Source organism: Malus domestica, chromosome 08, assembly GCF_042453785.1.
Source record: "Malus domestica chromosome 08, GDT2T_hap1".
In the NCBI taxonomy this organism is placed as follows: domain Eukaryota; kingdom Viridiplantae; phylum Streptophyta; class Magnoliopsida; order Rosales; family Rosaceae; genus Malus; species Malus domestica.
The window spans coordinates 28890374-28910354 of NC_091668.1; the positions used below are offsets into that span (position 1 = coordinate 28890374).

Below are 19981 nucleotides of genomic sequence, written 5' to 3' on the forward strand. Positions count from 1 at the left end.
TTGGCAATAAAAGAAAGGGCCCAAGTTTCAAGATTTAAAAAAAAATATATATATATATATATATATAATTGAACCAGATTTTAGCCTTAAAAAAAAAAAAAAAAACAATAATGTAAAGCCTAAAGGGACCTCCCCGGTCCCCCCCCCCTCCCACCTAACCTAATTCTCCTTTTCCCAATTAATTCCCCACCCACCCGCCCCTTTGTTTCCCCTGTTTGTTATTTTCCCATCTGCACTGCTATTACAGCTTCCAGGCCAGCCTTCCAACCCCGACAACACACAGAGTCTTTGTCTTTCTCAGCAGCCACAATCCCTGCTGCCGGTTGCCATTGTGCATTCATCAACCCGAGTAACTTTTGAGGTAATTTGATAAACTAATTTTTAAAATTTGAATTATTAATTCATAATTTAAATTAAATTTTGCAAGTGACATAGAATTATATGATAATTGATGTATAGAATTGTTGTTGTTGATGGATTGAATTCTTGATTAATTGATGTATAGATGTTAATGTTTTTATAATATATAATATGTGTTAGACTTGGAATGATAATTTTAATAGGAAATTTTTGTTATATCATGTGTAGGTAATTTTTGCAAACAAATTATCAAAGCCATGTCTTTTAGGAAACAACTCTCTAGTAATATGAAAAGGAAAAAAAATGCAAAGGATAACGAAATTGCCGAAAGTTTAAGAGGATCTCTTAATAAAAAATTTTCTACAAAGAATGAGTTGGTTGAAAATTTGAGAGAAAATGATGTTGGTGAAGAGTCACAAAATGTTGTTGGGGAGTCTCATGATCATGAAATTGGTGATTATGTGGAGGAAGATGTTAATGACCAAGAAAATAGTGGTGATTTAGAGGAAAATGTTGGTGATGAGTCTCAAGATCATGAAAATGGTGGTGATGTGGATTTAAATGTTGATGATGATCATATTGGTGTAGAGGAAAATATTGAATCTCCTGAACCTATTTTCCATTTAAACATTTATGATCCAAAAGTTTGGGATAGCCTTAATGCAGAAATGAAAGACTTACTTATCATGTAATGTTGACTGTACCTGTGACCGTGGCATCTGCAGAAAGAAGTTTTTCAAAATTGAAATTATTAAAATCTTACTTGCGGACCACTATGACTCAAGATAGGCTAAATGGATTAGCAATCTTATGCATTGAAAATGATGAGATTGAAGACTTGGAGTATGATGATATAATTGATGATTTTGCTTCAAAAAATATTAGAAGACAATTTCTTAAAGGTTGAAATTTGAAGGAGATTTGCTAGGAGTGGTTATATATGATTGTACTTTTGATTGTCGGGGTTTAGGTACTATGTCCCCCCGTTGTATATTTTCTCAGGTAATATAATTTGGGCGTGAGGGCCTAGCCCCCAGCTTCGACTGGGTTCCAGCCCTCGTTAAATATTTTTTTTTAATATATGTTTTTGTATTAAAAAGGGCACATTTTGAACTTTCGCACTGGGCACCCAAAAACTCAGGACCGGCCCTGGGTCTACGAGATGCTGTTCCAGAGAATCACCGCCAGCCACTTGCAAAACCCCATGCCTTTACCTCCCGTCAACGATCTCACTTGCATTGTCACTGGATCCACCTGCGGCATCGGCTGCGAAATCGCCAGGTCTCCTACTTCTCCTTCCTTCACATCTTCAAACATTGACGAATTCATTTTTCTTGTTAGCTTGTTTATTTTAGTATATATAAATCAACTCGATTTGCAAGATTGCATTGGGATTTGGGGCTTCGCCACTCTGTTTGGTTACTGAGAAATTTTAATACCCTGGTGCCCATTGCTCAACTTCATTTCTCAAGTTTGAATTAGATTTGCTTGAACATGAAAACTGAACAGGCAGTTAGCGGAATCAGGGGCGCATATTGTAATGGCGGTGAGGAATACAAAAGCGGCTAATGAGCTGATCCAGAAGTGGCAGAATGAATGGTCTGGAATGGGACTTCCTCTCAATACTGAGGTATCTTATTAACACCCCAAGGGCCACCGCCAATTATCCACCTTTGATTTCATTAATTGTATACAAATAAATCAATTTTGGATTAAATTTGCTAATGGAGTACACCCACATGGGTTTAAATCCGAGTTTTTAGCACATGGGCTATCTTCCGAATACATTATGACTACATGGATTATTTATCCGATTTGGCCAAAAAATTATATACACTATCATAATTTAATTTTATAAACATTTTAACCTAAAAATATTTAAATTTCGATAAATATTGAAAAATCACTAAATTTGGTGAATTTTCTGGTCTAAATCATGGGAGGAATTTGACTTTTGTTTGATTTTTAGCTTTTAACCCACACATTTAGCATGAATTGAGTTGGGTTTGGAGAAAATAAAACTTAAAAAATAATATTTAGCCCAGGTTGGGTTTGGTCTAAGACTCGTATTTATTGAAGAAACCGTAGACTAATCTGAAAGACTATTTAAGGTACACCCAGAAGACTAGGCCACCGCAAATCAAAGAAAAAGATAAAGAGGACTCTTACCTGAAAAGGTTCGATCATTCGACCGAATAAAAAAAAAGTTATCTTCAATTAGTCATGGAAAGCCTACCAAAAAATGAGGTCATGACCGAGGAGTTGTCTGTCCAACTAGTAACCGATGATAAGCAAGAGCAACGCATGGAGATGGAGGATCAGGGTGAGGGTGAGGGTGAGGGTGAGGGTGAGGATGAGAGGATGAGTGTGAGGTGGTGGATGAGGATGATGTTGGGGATGGATGAGGATAAGAGTGAAGGTGAAGGTGGAGGTAGTGAACGGATCAGCCTTTTCGACAGGTCTCAAGACAAAATCATGAATAGTGATCAGGGTGAGGGTGAGGGTGAGGGTGAGGGTGAGGGTGAGGGTGAGGATGAGGATGAGAGGATGAATGTGAGGTGGTGGATGAGGATGATGTTGGGGATGGATGCGGATGAGAGTGAAGGTGAAGGTAGTGAACGGATCAGCCTTTTCGACAGGTCTCAAAACGAAATCATGAATAGTGATCAGGGTGTGGGTGAGGATGAGGGTGACGGTGAGGGTGAGGGTGAGGGTGAAGGTAGTGAACGGATCAGCCTTTTCGACAGGCCTCAAAACGAAATCATGAATAGTGATCAGGGTGAGGATGAGGGTGAGGGTGAGGGTGAGGGTGAGGGTGAGGGTGAAGGTAGTGAACGGATCAGCCTTTTCGACAGGTCTCAAAACGAAATTATGAAGCTCATTTTTGCAGTTAATTACCGTGTTCCTGATGAGGGCCATGCCAGCTTTGATGTTCATGCTATTTTCTCGACTAGTCAGAAAATCATTAAGGATTCGGCGGCCAAGATCATTCACAGTATTATTGAGCAGGTATTTATACTGCTGCTTCTTTCTATCTACTCTTCTTAATAACCTTAAGCAATAGTGCTCATTTAGTTTTTTAGTTTTTTAGTTTTTTTATTTTTTTTAATAGTGATACTCGGGAAGTGGGTACTCAACAACTTTAAACTGTTGGTGTTTTTTTTCTTCTTTTTATATTTTTTCCTTCCCGTTCTGACTGTCATGTTATGAGAAATACACCGTCGACAAACTTTTAATTGAAAACTTGACTCGATTTATTGATCAGTGGTAACCCAAAAATAGCCAAAATGTTACATCAATCTAGGATTGCTTGATTTGTGGAAAAAAAAAAATTCAGATTAAATGTTTAAAATGTCTGAGTTTTTAAGTATTAATTAGATATTAGTTGAAACACCCAAAGATGATTACGACTTTTGCTTGTCTTGTCGCAGGGCAGCGGATTTAATGATGTTGAAAAACCCAAGGCCAGCTCCAGCTTGTGCACTCTCATTAACTCCTTTGGCTGCAAGGTCATCATATTAACTGAATACTATTTTCCTTTTGTTCTTAATTTGGTAATCCTTTTAGTAATTACTGGTGAAAATAAAAATGTTGTTTAGTTTTTGTTTAAGAAGTTATATTGTCATTGTCAAAAAAAAAAAAAATTTTTGGGACAAATGTCAAATATCTTTGATTGAAGTTTGATGTTAAATTAATTAGATTTGTTTAGTTTATTTTTTAGCACTTTTAATCGTAGCTTCATTGATTCCAATGAAAAAGTGTTTTATCCAAAGACGAAAATCCTATTGTCCCGTTCCATGTTAACAACACTATGATGCAATTTCAGATGTCGTGTAAGAGTCCAGGTGATGAAACTGCCTTTGAATCACGTACGGAAGAAATACTTACAAGACTATCAAGTTATCCATGTGAAGTACAGGTAGTATTGGCCCTGGCGGTTTTTGCTTTGGAATATGAAGAATGTTCCAGCCAACTTTCCAAGAAATCGACAACGCTGAAACGCCAAGATGCAGTAGTTGAGCTTAACAATCTGGTCAACCAAGCGTTACAAGTGATTGAGCACATCCTTGAGTTGGAGAAACTAATTTCTGGTGATCGAGACAGTGAACCAAAATTGGCGAGGGTAGTTATGGATACCCCATTTAATGCCTACTGGTCAATCATAACTCTTGTAGCTTGCGCAACTGAGCTCTCTCTTCTTACCGGTGATGAGTAAGTTCTTGTACTAATTTTTCTATTAAGATTTGATTAAACAAAACAAAAACAATTCTTCTTGCCAACTACGTATACGGGTTTTATATGTATATATGTGTGTGTGTGTGTATATATATATATAAAATAACTAAAAGGGTTCTTTTGTTAAAATCTATATTTGACAGTGTTTTTGTGATGTAATTTCTAAGAACAAGGAATGAAGAACAACACAGAGAATTTCAGAGAGAATTGCAGGAGCCAATCGTAGCGGCACTGCAAGATATTTTCATTGATTCAAACATTGTTTGTTTGTACAATCTTATCTCTTCTTCTTCACTACAAAACAAAGCAATTCAAGCCCTTCAATTAGGAAACTAATATGGTGCATACAATTGTCCTATGAGACTAAGTCCACACCTTACCACCGACATAAATTAAAACTAGCAGTTGGAATTCAAATTTAAAACTGGCAGATTTCTTGCAATCCAAACTTTTGGGGACATCAAGTCAAATTTGCTATAATCCAAATTTAAAACTGGCCGATTTCAAACATCTTGAAGGTTTGGCATATTCTAAATTTGCTATTTATATCTGACTATCATTTAATTCCTCTTAAATTATTTCAGGGACATTGAGTTATATGATCTATCCCATTTTTCTCAAAAAATGGGCTTCATCCTCAACAAGCTTGAGGGACAGCTTGCAGTCTGCCAACAAGAAAAAGGTCGGTTGTGGATGCATGATATGACTCCCGAGGAACAATATATATTGCATTTGCCATTAGTCCAATATTGTTGAATCTATTTTTGTTTTCTACTTAATGCAGAGGAGGCAAAGGCCAAGGAAAAGTTTTGGGAACTTATACGCACTGCCCCTCCTGAAATTACCGAGGTTTTCCAAAGGCTGGTTCTTTTCGAGCATAAAGCGTATCCGCAGCCTCCCATCATCAGTGTTGATCCCACTAACAAGAAGGTTTGGTCCCCTAGCACATTGATTTTGTTCATATCTGTATTACTACTCAGCAACTTATTTAATTGTAGTTATCTTCTTCTTTTTTTGGGTAATCTTGGAGAACACCGAAAAACACAAAACCATCTGAGAAGTACAAACTACGCGGTTTTTACCAAACCCCAAAATATCACCAATCCAAACATGAGGTTCTTCACGAAAACAAAAACCCAGATCAAAGTTGTAGCTCCGATTGGCTAAACAGTCTGCAACAAAATTCTTCTCTCTGTAAATATGCAGTTTCCAGCACCACCGTTCAAATCTCGTCTGAGACTCCAACAAACACGCAAATCTCATACCAAAAACACATGTTCAACCTTGCAGCTCCAACACCGATTTCTACCTTCTCATCTTTCTTCACGGTCTCCCCTCTCCCTATGGTTTCTCACTACCCAGTACCCGTTTCTTTAATTTTGCATCAGAAATTAAGGAAAGATAAATCGTATTTATTAAATAAAAAAACGATACATCCAAATGAAAATTTAAATCGCGCTGGACTCCAACTCCTAAGAACCGATTTGAGTAACCCGGCGATTGAATCGAAAATACGAACAATCATATTTATCTTTCCGCCGTCAAGCTCCGCACCAGAAAGACATCGTTTCCTCCATATGATCCAAAAGAGAGACCATACGACGGAAACTACGGAGATGAGGAAAAACTTAATTTATCTGTCTGTGTACTCTTCCCACAAAATCTGATGGAAGCAACGAGCGAAGCAGAGCTGAAACGACGGAATTGAAAGACGTTCATGAAGTTGAAGTTATCAGATGCAGTGACAGTGCGAGACGGAGTCGGTATTTTTTTGGTTACGTCTTTATTGAAAGTACACAAAACACCTTCGATTAATGGGTATGGTAACGGGGGTTGATTCAAAATGATCAGTTATTCAACTGGTCCATTAGTTAACAACCTGACCCGTTAAGCATTTATCAAAACATTTATCTTAACGGATGAGCTGGATTGGGTTAACAGGTTGGATCTTAAATGCCACGTCTATCTAGGACATTGATTTTTTCATATATGTAATACTACTCAGAAACTTATTTAATTGTAGTTATCTTCTTTTATCTATTTTTTACGTACAGGTTTTTAACATCAATGTGCTAGAGGGGAAGCGGGTGTTATTTTACATTTCAAGCCTGGACAATGTTTCTGATCAAGATATTTCATGCCTCAAAGAAGTGTATGAGAGAATCGAAAAGCATAACAAGTGTGTGATTGTGTGGATCCCTGTTGTTGAGGACTGGACTGAAGGAGGAGAAGAGCAGTTTAAGGAATGGAGGTCTAAGATGCCATGGTACGCGGTGCAATATTTTTCGCCCCCAGCCATTGGGTACCTTGAGCAGCGGTGGAACTTCAAAGGTAACCCTATGGTGGTGGTGATGAACCAGAAAGGAAGGGTGGTACTAACCGGCAACATAATCAACTTGATTCGGATGCAAGCAACGGAGGCAATCACAACTCGGCATTCATTTTGTATGTTACTGTACTAAAACCCTCATACCAATTACTATACCAAATTTTTGGTATGGCAAAATTAGTTTCCATTACCATACCAATCACTTAAAACGAACATAAATATGTGGGTTACTAGTGGACCATTTAATTCAATAGGAAGACCACATAAAATTACGTTGGCAATGCTAAATCTAATGATTTTGTTTCTCCTTTTTATAATTATTTTAACCAGGTACGAACCATGCCAGGTATGGAACGACTGCTGCAGCTGTAGAGGTGTTGAAGAGTTTAACTTGTCCTCAGCAATCCACTAATACTGATGCGACACCTGTCCTTCTTAATGGTTCTAACGAGCAGGTTTGCTCTCATTCTATATTAATAGTCTAGCTACGATTTGGCGTTAAAAATTATCAAATTATCCAGCAGGTCGGTTTTGGCATTTAAAGAATCTCGTCACAATTTATTCATTAACTATGCTGGATTTTTCTTTCAAACAGGTTAATATCGACATTGAGCTGAAGTGGAAGGGTCTGTTTTTGTTACTCTCCGACGTAGGCATTGAAGATTGTTACACTTCATATCTCAAACCAGTGTATGAGGGAATAAGAAAATACCCATCGAATCGGATTGTCTGGGTTCCCGTTGTGGAGCAGTGGAACCAAGACAAAGAAAAACAACTTGAGATGTCGAGGTTGAAGATGCCGTGGTACACATTGAAGTGGGTTTCAACCAAAGCAGCCATCGAGTACATGAAAAAGGAGTGGAAATACAAGGGTAAGCCTGCGGTGGTGGTGATGACCCGTGAAGGTATGGTGAAAAATAAAAATGCTTTCCCCATGATTAAGGACCGTGGAATGGACGCCTTTCCTTTCTTTGAATGAGTTATATAATTACTACGGTGGCTCCATCGCATGCTGGTAAACTGTGCAGCTGCCTATTATTCCTAAAATAAGGAGCAGTTTTATTGTATCTACTATCTAGACCACCGTCCACCCGCATGATGTAACCTGTGCTTTTTTATTTTTTATTTTTTATTTTTTATTTTTTTCGCTTGGATAATCAGAATCATTAGTTTGAAACGAATGTTTAGCTTTCATTCAATCGCTTTAATTACTTGGATAATATATGCATGAGACCACACGAACTTCTTGTTGATATTATTGTAATAATTGATTGATATATAATTATATATCATGCAGTGCAAACTGTGCGAGGTATCGATATATGAGTCATGTGGTGTATACGGGCTTGCGTCGTGATGAATGGAAACGTATAATTCAACCCCCTACCTAGAATTCATGGGTAGAGGTGGAATGAGGAATGCATTTATTAACATATGTTAACATACTTGGGAGAGTGAAGGAATGATAGAACTTAGAAATATGGAAAATAATTAGGGAGCTTTAATGAGTGTTGATTTTAATTTGGAAAATGGTCATCATTTCTATACAATGACACTATTTTTAGAAACAGTAATCACCATGTACCACATTGACATATAACACATTACGTGCAATATATGAAAGACGTAGTATTTTAGTAATTTTGACAATTTTGGGTTGGAAAATATTATATATAATTACGTATATTATAAGATACAAGGTGCGTGATATGCAGATACACAATAGCAGGAGGTAGATATGCGTATGCATGTGCCTAAAAGAAACCTAGTTCCATAGAATCCATCCTAATACTGATGGTAATTTGAGGACTAAGAATTGGATTCTGCAAAGAGGAAAGGTCAATTACCGGGGAGTGGAGCTGATAATTTGGGACAAGGACTCGGTAAGGTGACAGGGGGGTGAGAGATTGGGGAGAGGTGAGAGTAAAGAGGAGCGAGAGAAAGTTGATGGTGATAGGTGAAAAATGAGAGAGAGATAATGGGTAGGGCCGGTGACAGTAGAATGGTGAGATGTACAGATCCGCGTGTTAGTTTTTATTTTTATTCTTTGATTTTGTATATAATTAATAAAAAGTTATAATTTTAACAATATATTAATAATATTTATTGCAGTGTTTGAATTCCAACTTAACAATTTTAATAACATATTAGTATATGCTCACATACAAAGTGTGTGAGATTTTGTATTTTGTTTTTTAAATTGAAGGAAAAGGAGGAGAGTGAGGGAATGTTAGATAGGGAGAGAGGAAGAGAGGCGGAGAGATTTATTTTTTATTTTTTATTTTTTTTATATTTTTATTGTTTTAATGTTTTAAAATTAAAAATGTTAGAATCACCTATAATTAAGAGTGCTGCTAGACCCATCTCAATGTCTTATTTCTCCACCCACGTTATAACCCCACCCACCACTAAAAATTAAAAAATTGAAACCTTATTTCCTCACCCACTATTATTCCTAAAATAACCTCGTTTCATAACAACAGCTTAAAAAACTCTAAAGCTAAAATCTTAAGCTTCATTATACATATTTGACACGAAGTTGTTATTGCTTGAAACTGAAAGACTCGTATCCTAACAAACAATCTCTCTCTCAAATTTGCATCTCAATTCCCCCATCTGAGATGAATGGGGTTCTGAGGACATACATCACAACTACTGAAAAAGGACTAATCAACTAAGGATTCCCAATTACTGCATATATGCAAAAGCCATTTTTTGAAATTAAACTTAATCCTAAATCAAGTTATAAATCCAAACCAATGGTCTGCTAACTAGCTTAGATTTGTATGAAATATAGATTGTGTGGGAAAACCCAGCAAAAGAGCGCTTGCTATCTTACTGTTAACCAAAACAGACAAAATCCACAACCCCACAACCACCACCTAGTCCACCATAATCATCCTCACTGTTGCTATAACCAGCAAAAACCTAAATTTAGAAATGGAAAAAATTAGTTTTCGGTCCCTAGTTTCTAATGTCCATTAACTAAGACCTTATCAGTTTTTAGATTTTGATCAAAGTCCCTATCATTAATATATTAATGAATTACATGTAAATTACGTAATTTTTATAAAAAAAAATTAGTAATTGATTTAGAGTTTTAATACTCACACCCTTATTAAACTCCTAATTAATTTTCAATTCAAACATTTCCCAAATAAAATAAATAAAATTAGAATAAGTTTGTACCCATTAAATTTTTATAAAAAAATTTCAATTTTTTAAGCTTATATGTATCCATTCTTAAATATACCAATTTGTTAAAAATGTACCCTTTTTTAATTTAAAATGTACCCTTTTTTTTATATAAAATTTCATTCAATCTTTTCTCTAATCCATTTTTAAACTTATATGGATACATTCTATTTTCATTGATTTGAGAATGTATCCATGTCAAGTTTAATAGAAGAAATTTAATAATGTTACTAAGACATTTTTTTTTGGGTGCTTTTGAAAAATGTACTCATGCTTTGGTACAATAGTTTTTTGGTTAGTTTTGATGAACGTACCCATGTACACACACACACACACACACACATATACATAAATACACATACACAATATATTGGAGAGTATAATTCATCTTTAATAAATTTAATCCCATAAAATATGGGTTTCATTTAAAATCTCATTAATATAAATAACTACAAATTTTATTTTTAATTTAAAAATATTATAACCTACATAAAAATACATTATTACATTAATGTCAGGGACTTCAATCAAAAGTTAAAAACCACCAAGGTTTCAATCAAAGAACATTGGTAGTTAAGGACCGCATCCAAAGTGTCCCTTTAGAAATTAACGAATCGGGTGACTAACAAGCATAAAAAAGAAATTAGAAAGAAAAACAAATCGGATGGGAAATAGAAAATGAGGATAATACTGTGAAGGAGATGAGGAAAAAAGGAGCTGGAGAGAGCGAAGTTGTTATTTGGAACAGTAAAAATCAAAGTGTTGCACTTGGCTAGGCTTCTAAGTCCTTATACGTCATTTTCTCAATGGGTAAACTTGTGAATAAGATCTTTATTAAGATGGGGGTGAGGAAATAAGACACATGGGTGGAGATATCAGCATTTGTAATTAAAGCTCAAACATTTTATTCTATGAAATTACATTACTACTTTTAATTATTTTTGTTGTGATAAAAAAACTAAGGGGATGTTTGTTTGGCCTCACTAGCCCTCATTGGACTAGACTAGATTAAAGATTAGTGTAGTCTATTGTTTGTTAGCTGGAGAGACTAATTTTAATGGGATAAGGGGGGACTCGCCCCGACTAAATCCATCGCTAAACGGTCTTAGCGAGGCACTCCGAAAACCAGCGGACTGCTAAGCCCATCGTTGCTCGCATCCTCGACTTGCTTGATTGCGTCCCTGTACTGCTCGACTTGGTCCTCTTCCTGCTCGATGTGTACTCATCCGGCTCGACTTCTCATCTGTTGTTGTCCTGAAGAAGAGCGTGTTGAGTGGACAATGCTTGGAAAAGCTAGTCTTAAAGACTTTGGAGCTTGTTGTATACTTACTCATTCTGAAGAAAAACAGCAGGAAATTAGGAAAACCACCAAGGAGGGGCTGAAAGGCAAGATGGATGCTAAAAAGTTTAAAAAGACAAAAAATGTACCAAAACCAATGGTGAAGGATCAAGTGTCAGTACCTGAGTACAATTTGAGGTCAACTCGGTCTAGATATCGAACTTCTCAGAACCAAAGCATAAGTGGTAATGGCATCAACCAACTTGGTCCTTCAAAGCAGTTGCAAGGAAAAAGTGAGTGTGATTGTCCTGATACTTTTAGTAAGAGGGATTTTCTATTGGATTTAAAATGTTGTGAGGTCGTTTTTGGGTGTGATGTGATATGCATTTGCAACAAAACGAGGTGTTGGCCTTGTCTTACTTTGGAAGTTATGGAATCTGGGTTGGTGAAAAATGTAGTAGATTTGTAGTGGGAGTTTGTCTGCAGGCGTTTATCACTCAGGCTTCTCACAGGATTAGGTAGGGGGCAGCTGTAATGATTTTTTACTTTCTATTTTTGCATGCATATGCGCATACAGTTGATACATTGTCTATTGAAGATGCATATGCGCATACTGGTGGTGGTCATGCTTATATGATTAGTGTGTGCATTTTGGGAACTATAAAAGATGCTTTGAGTTTGGTCTCTAACCTCTTCCTTGTTTTAACACTTAATTTTGATTTTGAGAGGTTAGACATCAAGGACATGGGAGGAAAATAAAGTTTAGAGACTTTTAAGAGTGGATTCATCTGCATAAAATTGTCTTATCATCTTTATGGTTATCATTAGCATTAACAATTTTATTAGAACTAAAGTCATTGCTTTGAATTGCCAAACATGTCATGATTCCAACATAGTTTCGTTTTTGCAAGTGATGGCTAAAGCACGAGATCCAAAGTACATGGAGCTTCATTTTGTGTTTTGCTTTAGAGGTCGCACTTGGTGCGATGGCAAGTGCCTTCGCCCATGAGCGGTAGGTCTCGGGTTCGAGACTTGGGAGCAGCCTCTCCATAAATGGGGGTAAGGCTAGCCGACATTCACCTCTCCCAGACCCTACGTAAAGCGGGAGCCTTGTGCACTGGGTACGACCTTTTTTAAAAAAAAATTTATCGATTAAAATTAGCATTTTTCAGGAACATGCTTGGAGAGTCGCGGTCAAGTTCACAAGACACGTGAAATTATATTGCAAACTGTATCAATCGTGGTCAGCTGAACCCATTTTTTTGGTATGACCTCAACTGTTCCATTGACTTCCTTGCTTGATTTAATGGGAAAGGAGATCCCCGGGGATGTGTTCTGCATTGAACGGGCAGAAGCACTGTTGAACATAAGTTGGCTGTCTTTAAAGAGTTACTGTTATAAGGAAACCAGGTTATCTTAATAGTAGGTTCTTATGTATATGCATGCTTATTGGATAAATGCCTTAAATAAACCATCAGGGAGATCACCGGACACTTACTCATTTGTATAAAAGAGATGAGTAATGCCCTTTGTTTTTGGGTAAGCTGCAATGGATTTGTATCGTTTACCCATGATCTTATGGGTACATGCAATGGCAGCAAATGATGTTGAAATAGTTTAAAAATTGAGATGGTGTCATTCAATATAAATTAAAAATGAGTGTGAAAAGTAAAATATGATATGTGGATATTACACCACGATTACAATTAAACTTGATTTTGATGAAGATAATATATGCTTGTATCCCTATAGTCTATAATACAACGGATGATGCTTATTATAACACGAAAAAGTTACATCATCTGACGGTTGCTGTGTGATTAGACATCGCATATGAGGATAATATATGCTTGTATATCTATAATTTATCATACCATGGATAATTCTTGTTGTAACACAAAAAAATTACATCTGACTGTCTTTGTCACCATAAGATCCCATATCTTCACACTTGGGCCGTAGATTAGTCTTGATTTATGAAAAAAACCACCTTTCTCACCAAGTCCACAGCTTTGTCACAACTTGGGTTGAACAAATGGAAGACGTGGCCCTCCCCTTCACTCTCCACAATCTCAACCACCCCACCATACCCACTCTTCTTCAATGCCTCGTAGTATGCCCAGCCCCTGTCCCTCAAGAAATCCTTCTCAGCCACAAAAACCAACACCCTCCCGCACCCAATCTCCCCCAATTTCGGATCCTTACCCGGCCACATCCTCGGGTCATCCGACCCGCCACATGTCGGATAGATAACCTCCAACAACTTACCGGGCTCGTCATTCACGAAGAAGGGGTGAAACAAAATCATCCCCACTATCCTTGTGCCACTCAAACCGTCGAGCCCGGCCTGGCGCACCACGTGATGCGTCAGAGTGGCACCAGCGCTATCGCCGCCTATAAAAACACGGTCAAAGTCAACGCGATCGTTGAGCCAGGCCTCGGGCCCGTTACGATTGGAATGGGCCGCGGCCCATTGGACTGCATCCCAGGAGTCTTCAAAAGCAACGGGGAGTGGGTGCTCCGGCGCCCGCCTGTAGTGCACCGACAAAGCCACGACGTTCGCTTCGGAAGCCAGTAAGGAGACGTGGTTGTGGTAGAGAGGAGAGTAGGGGGACTCGATGACGAAAGCGCCGCCGTGGATGAAAATAAGGAGAGGGAGTTTGCGGGTCGGGTCGGGGAGCTTGGGGAGGAAGACGCGGGCAGAGAGCCCGGATTGTGGCGAGAGGACGATGTCTTTGGATTGGACCCCGGTTGTCGGGTCGGTGGAGGGTGGGACGGTTTCGGTGCCCTTGAGTCTCTCGGTTCGGCCGTCGTTATAGATTCGGAAGAGGGTCGGGAACTCGAATGATACTTCGCTGATGGAGGATTTAGAGTCCATCGGAGTCGCCGGAGATATTTTGTTTTGTTTTGTATTTGGGTTTTGGGGTTTTTTATGGAAGAATTTGTTACTTGTTGGGTAAGATGATAAAATGGAATAATCTGCGGTGGGTTGAGGATGTGTACAGATGGCGTTTCGCCAGCAAATGGATCTTTGTTTATGTCGACCAATGATTTTCTATAATAAATTGAAATTGATCAATATGAAAGACAATAATATGACCGTACAACTTCTTTGTCATGAACGTTTTGGCTTTGGGTGATCATATCATACTAGCAATTCAGCCCGTATGATGCTGCGGGTTTTGAAATCGTGTTTAACAAGCAGACTGTATTAAAATGGGTAAAGTAAAAAAAATTATCTTAATTATTGGTGTCACGACACTTCCATATCTTATCTTTTAAAATTGATAATATCATACCGCATCTTACAAATTTGTGACAATGTCATACATTCGTTAGTTTTTTTGTTAATTTCTCTGTTAAATGATGACGTGGCCCGACACATGTCTCACTTACTAATCTAGCTGGATTAAAAAATAATTAAATATATTTTTAATAATTAAATATTAAAAAATTAAGAATAAAAAAACAAAAAAAAAACTTCCTATGGATGCGGCATCCATTCCTTCTCCCGCACCAATTTCAATTTTTTTTTGTTCTTCTCTCTCCTTCTTCTTCATCTTCTTTTGGGCGATTTGTCACTTCTTTTTTTTTCGTTTTCAATTTTTTTTGTTTTTCTCTCTCCTCCTTCTTCTCCTGGGCCGAAACATCCAGTCACTTTTTTTTTTTTTTCGTTTTCGTTCTTCTTCTTCTTCTTCTTCTTCTTCTTCTTCACTTTTTATTTTTTCGGCTTCAATTTTTTTTGTTCTTCTCTCTCCTCCTTCTTCTTCATCTTCTTCTTCTTCTCCTGGGCCAAAACACCCAGTCACTTTTTTTTTTTTTTTGCGTTTTCGTTCTTCTTCTTCTTCTTCTTCTTCTTCACTTTTTATTTTTTGGCTTCAATTTTTTTTGTTCTTCTCTCTCCTCCTTCTTCTTCATCTTCTTCTTCTTCTCCTGGGCCGAAACACCCAGTCACTTTTTTTTTTTTTGCGTTTTCGTTCTTCTACTTCTTCTTCTTCACTTTTTTTTTTTTCGTTTTCAATTTTTTTTGTTCTTCTCTCTCCTCCTCCTTCTTCTTCTTCTTGGGCCGAAACTAGGTTCGATTTTTTTTTTCTGGGTTGCAGGTAGAGGGAAAAGGGGAAGAAGATGAAGATGGGGGAGGAGAGATGAGTGTGCATTGGGTTGGGGAGGACGAACTGGGTTGGCAGAGTGAGGGAGTGGCGAGAAAGGGGGGAGAGAGAGAGAGTGGGTTGCAGAGAAGAGAGAGTGGCGAGAAAGTGACTGAATGTTTTGATTGGTTGGTTTACATGTATATCAATTTAGTTGGGTGGTTTGATTGGTTGGTTTACAGGCATGAAGAGAGTAGAAAGGGGTTTTGGGTTGCAAAGAAGAGAGAGGGGCGAGAAAGGGGGGAGAGAGAGAGGAGAGAGAGTATATATATATATATATATATTTTTTTTTTTTTTAAAATTTTATTATTCTTGATTTTTTAATATTTGATTATTAAAAATATATTTTATTATTTTTTAATCCAATTGGATTAGTGAGTGGGACACGTGTCAAGTCACTTCAGCATTTAACAGAGAAATTAATAGAAAAACTGACGGAGATATGACATTGTCACAAATTCGTAAGATGCGGTATGACATTGTCAATTTTAAAAGATAAGATATGAAAGTGTCGTGACACCAATAGTTGAGATAGTTTTTTGTACTTTACCCTATTAAAATCTATTTACATTTATATCCAAATCTATTTACATCCTCATGTTCAATAAGGTAAAAAAGATGTGTGCAGAATATATTACACATAAAAAATATCTTGGTAACTGAAGAATGTGCAATCAACATTGAAAGTGCATTATAAGAATTTGGATCTGGTAACTGAAACACAAGTTCTCCCTCTCAACAGTCAAGGCTAAGAAAGAAGCCATGCTTGAGTCGGTTCAAATTTCATTCATCACCAAGCAATGGAAAAAATTTGTCAAAAATTACTGCTTTCTTACAAAATCTTCCTCTAAAATGAATATAAATTTTCTTTTTTGAAAGAAATGTTAAGTGCAATATATAACAGAGGTAAATCTATCTTTTTTTATATGAAGAAAATAATACTACAATTTGATATTGATTAATGATGACAACTGAGGTAATATTATCATGCCTTTTTCGTGTTATTTTTTTATTTGCATAGTATATGTTAACATAAAAAATATAAAAAATTAAATACCCTTAAGTTGAATCTACTTGGATCTTTATCACGATGGATGTCTCATCTATATGGAAAACCCCCGAAAATTTGAGGTATTGAAGCTAACATTTTTAATCTAAAAGCCTAGAAATCATTAGAAAACAAATGTTCAGCTGACAGTAATCTCAGACAGCAGTTTCTAACAAAAATTTGACCACAAAGATGTAAAACCATCTCTCAATCAGTATTTTGCATCTTATATTGCAAGTGACCTGCTGCCATGGCTATAAATTCTTTAGGAGAAATCATTGTTCTATTAAAAAAATAGAAACGAAGAAAAGGTAAAGAAGAACATGAATACATGCATACCTGAATTCTGAAAACAAAGACGGAGCCATTTTTCAGCAAGCTCTTCCTGTCATGAGGAACAACAAACTGAGAAAAACAAACCATGGATTCACAATATAAAACTTCATCCTTCATGCATAAATTCAGGGTGTGTGTGTAAAGCTGCTCACTTTAGATTCAATTGGGGTTTCATAAAAAAAATTGTTATTAATCACATCTTATGGTACTGAATCACAACTTTTTCCTCCCGTCTTATGGATTTATGTATTTTTCCCAGTGAATTCAAAATGAAATCAGAATAACGGATTTAGTATAAACAAATTGATGAAATTTTTTGAAGCTCCTATTGTTTCCCTGCACAATTGTGAAAAGGAAACAACACCACCGTATGTGCCACGATATATAACCATACTGCAAAAGTTATTTCAAACACACTACTGTTTATAACTGCACAACTAATAGAGCCATTAAAAGAAAAAAGCAACTATCTTATTTGATGCTAATTACAAAACCTTGGCATATGCAGGCTTTGATTAAAAGGTTAAGTACTTACCAAATGATTCCAGTTGCAAAAATGCATGGAATATGTACAAAGTCCCTGATAAATACAGAATTTTATTCTCTCTCTTCCTCCGTTTTCCCTGCACCCCAAGAACAGAAAAGCGATTTAGTGCCTCGTGATACCCACTAACCTAGCAAACCAAGTACATTTTAGAAAGCAGTAGTCATATAGATTGAAATATACATATTTTCGGACTAATATCTAAGTTCTTTTTTTTTTTTTAATCAAATACGATTTCTTATTCGAATTGCAATATTCTACATGTATCTGACAACGTATAAGTCACATTAGAATGATAGCTATCATGCAAACCATTTGATAACACATATTTATAGAATTAGTCAGTGGTGTGCATTTGAGTGAATGGTATCATATTTGATCTCAGGTGCAAAATCATATTCTACTGGAAGAAGTATACTGTCTGCAATTTTGTAAAAATAAATAAAATAGTTTAATAATGGAACAATGCTTTTAAACCATGAACATTTAATGTCCATAAAAATCAAACCTCTGAAGCAAAAAGTTATTGGGCTTTCTATTGTGAGGAGGAGTTCAAAACTCACAGTTATGCAAGATGGGCATCGGCCGTAGATTCGATTGGTCTCAGATTTCACATTCATTTTCTGCCCTTTGCAAAAATCACAGAGCAGCCACCCTCTCCCATTGCAATCCTCGCAGAGAATCGGCACGTCAGCCTTGGAAAAAAAACTTGGAAAAAAACTGGAATCAAAGCAAAACCATGTAAAAGAGCGGTGCCATACCTGTGGAGCTCGAGCATGGAAAGGCTCTGGTTCCTTGCAAAACAACAGAAAAAACGTTTACAAATCTAGCTTTACAGAGATGAATAACCAGTCGAAAAACGGATACTGGAAACAAAATCCCCAAACAAACGAAAACCAAATTTACTCAGGAATCCGATAGTAGCGAGGTCTAGTTCTCTGGTCATTAGCCGAAATCGCCTTGTCGGAAATCGGGCATCTGAACACATAAACAAAACAGCCGAAATTAAAATAAATAAAAAAATCCAAAATTTAAACATAAGTTGTATCTGCAGAGCAAACGGCACCCAAAAACAAATACCCGAGGACTCGAGCTGAGTTTTGAAAGAGAAGTCGAGCTAGAATCCTAGAAGTCGTCGTCAGCCAATTGAATCATCAGAGATAAGGCAACGATGAGTGGGTATTTTAAAGAGAGAATCAATCGACTGGATATTTCGATTTTCCGTTGGAGATTGGAATGATCTGGATGAATTTTGGTTTCGGGATTCTAGGGTTGGATGAACGCAGGTTTTTTTTTTCATTTCAGGAGAGATGAAGCAAATGAAAGCAAACGGAAGCAACTGGAAGCAAATAGAAATCCTGACAAATGGAAGCAAAGCAGAAAATGTGAGGTTTCAGAAGGAAGCAATTGGAAGCAGACGGATGATGGTAAGGTGAGGTACCGTTTGGTACGTCGGACGGACGGAACAGGGGAGGAAATGGAGTTTCGTCTCACGTTTGATGCGCTTAAAACGGGTGAAACGGTTGTTTCACGAGATGAATTTTGGATGAATTTTCGTTTCATCTCACCTTCTGAAACGACTCGTTCTACTGGAACACAAAATTATAACTTCTTCATCTCCTTTTTCTTCCTTCTTATTTCCATCCGAAGACATCATTGCTCACTCTCCATTCCGTTCCATATTGTCTCGTCCCGTCCTAGTCCTATCTACGTACCAAACGATGTCTAATAAGCACAAAAGAAATGATTAAAGTTGTTAGGAAACACGTGTCTGGTTGATAGAAAAGGCAGATCGTTTTAGTAGATAGTAATTTGACAGCAAAGCAATAGGGGCAAAGGTGAAATAAAAGAAAAATGTGTGAGGACAAAATCGGAAGAGCACTGTTTCTGAAGCCATCTAGGCAGAAGTGGAATGAAAGAAAGAAGCAGATGCAAAAGTGGGAGTACACTGTAGAATAAATAGTGTCCACAGAAAAAAAAAAAAAAGGGTAAGACGGAAATATACTGGCAAAGGAACAGTGAAAAGGATACAAAGGGAATTAACTAGAAAGTTAGGCGTTTAATATATATATAATTTTGGGTGATTAGATCATACAAGCATGAATACCCGCGCTTTGCTGTGGGTTTTAAGAATAACATTTAAGACAATACTTTTAACATATAAATAAGTTTTATATATCAATGTTTACATGTACGTTGTTTGAAAAGGTAAATTAGCAACATATACAGTGATCAAAAGAATTGATAAGTAGATTTTATATTATATATTTAACCATATTCTTAGTATATTTTGGTTAATATTTTGGAAGAATTTTGATACTTTGAATTGTATTTCTAATATAAGACTTTCGACTTCATCCGGAGCAAAACGTGGTCAAATAGACGAATTTTGGAGTAATTACAGTTGGAGGACGTTTGTGAGTCACTTGGCTTGATTGTATCAAAATATCAAATTTTTCCACCAAGCGTTTATTTTCTGGCAATAAAATAAAGGAGTGATGCGCAG

The 19981-nt window shown here is 36.8% G+C and overlaps 2 protein-coding genes and 1 long non-coding RNA gene across 13 annotated transcripts; 2 read left to right on the forward strand and 1 right to left on the reverse strand.

The window, feature by feature from the left end:
* The first annotated feature begins 241 nt into the window (after positions 1–241).
* LOC103421371 (uncharacterized) lies at positions 242–8119 on the forward strand. 2 transcript variants are annotated; one of them, XM_070826064.1, is made up of 12 exons: positions 242–361; positions 1502–1641; positions 1870–1990; positions 2472–2971; positions 3188–3369; positions 3792–3869; positions 4187–4572; positions 5181–5278; positions 5381–5526; positions 6651–7041; positions 7256–7380; positions 7521–8119. In XM_070826064.1, the coding sequence occupies exons 4-12, from the start codon at positions 2584–2586 to the stop codon at positions 7902–7904; spliced, it is 2178 nt and encodes a 725-aa protein (XP_070682165.1). In that variant the 5' UTR covers positions 242–361; positions 1502–1641; positions 1870–1990; positions 2472–2583; the 3' UTR covers positions 7905–8119. The 2 variants fall into 2 exon arrangements, with proteins under 2 accessions (XP_070682165.1, XP_070682164.1); XM_070826063.1 differs by having other exon boundaries at positions 2472–3369.
* Positions 8120–11362: 3243 nt separating this feature from the next.
* Positions 11363–13523, forward strand: LOC139197952 (uncharacterized). The gene is made up of 2 exons (XR_011583370.1): positions 11363–11917; positions 12572–13523. It is a non-coding gene; the product is annotated as an uncharacterized lncRNA (long non-coding RNA).
* Positions 13156–19181, reverse strand: LOC103441881 (probable carboxylesterase 7). 10 transcript variants are annotated; one of them, XM_070826072.1, is made up of 7 exons: positions 19044–19181; positions 18382–18453; positions 18237–18262; positions 18039–18130; positions 17467–17554; positions 16935–17000; positions 13156–14454 (listed from the first exon to the last, which is right to left on the reverse strand). In XM_070826072.1, the coding sequence occupies exons 5-7, from the start codon at positions 17491–17493 to the stop codon at positions 13363–13365; spliced, it is 1185 nt and encodes a 394-aa protein (XP_070682173.1). In that variant the 5' UTR covers positions 17494–17554; positions 18039–18130; positions 18237–18262; positions 18382–18453; positions 19044–19181; the 3' UTR covers positions 13156–13362. The 10 variants fall into 10 exon arrangements, 9 of the variants coding, with proteins under 9 accessions (XP_070682173.1, XP_070682172.1, XP_070682171.1 ...); XM_070826071.1 differs by having other exon boundaries at positions 18039–18146; XM_070826070.1 differs by having other exon boundaries at positions 18039–18132; positions 18237–18269.
* Between the last annotated feature and the right edge of the window lie 800 nt (positions 19182–19981).

Coding starts and splice junctions, on each gene's coding strand:
- LOC103421371 (XM_070826063.1), top strand. CDS start 2,584: ATGGAAAGCCTACCAAAAAATGAGGTCATGACCGAGGAGTTGTCTGTC. Junction 3,370..3,791: donor TTCACAGTATTATTGAGCAG/GTATTTATACTG, acceptor GTCTTGTCGCAG/GGCAGCGGATTTAATGATGT. Junction 7,381..7,520: donor TTAATGGTTCTAACGAGCAG/GTTTGCTCTCAT, acceptor TCTTTCAAACAG/GTTAATATCGACATTGAGCT.
- LOC103441881 (XM_070826072.1), bottom strand. CDS start 17,493: ATGCATTTTTGCAACTGGAATCATTTG. Junction 17,001..17,466: donor TTTGCAACTGGAATCATTTG/GTAAGTACTTAA, acceptor TGTTTTTCTCAG/TTTGTTGTTCCTCATGACAG. Junction 14,455..16,934: donor TCTTTGTTTTCAGAATTCAG/GTATGCATGTAT, acceptor AATTTATTATAG/AAAATCATTGGTCGACATAA.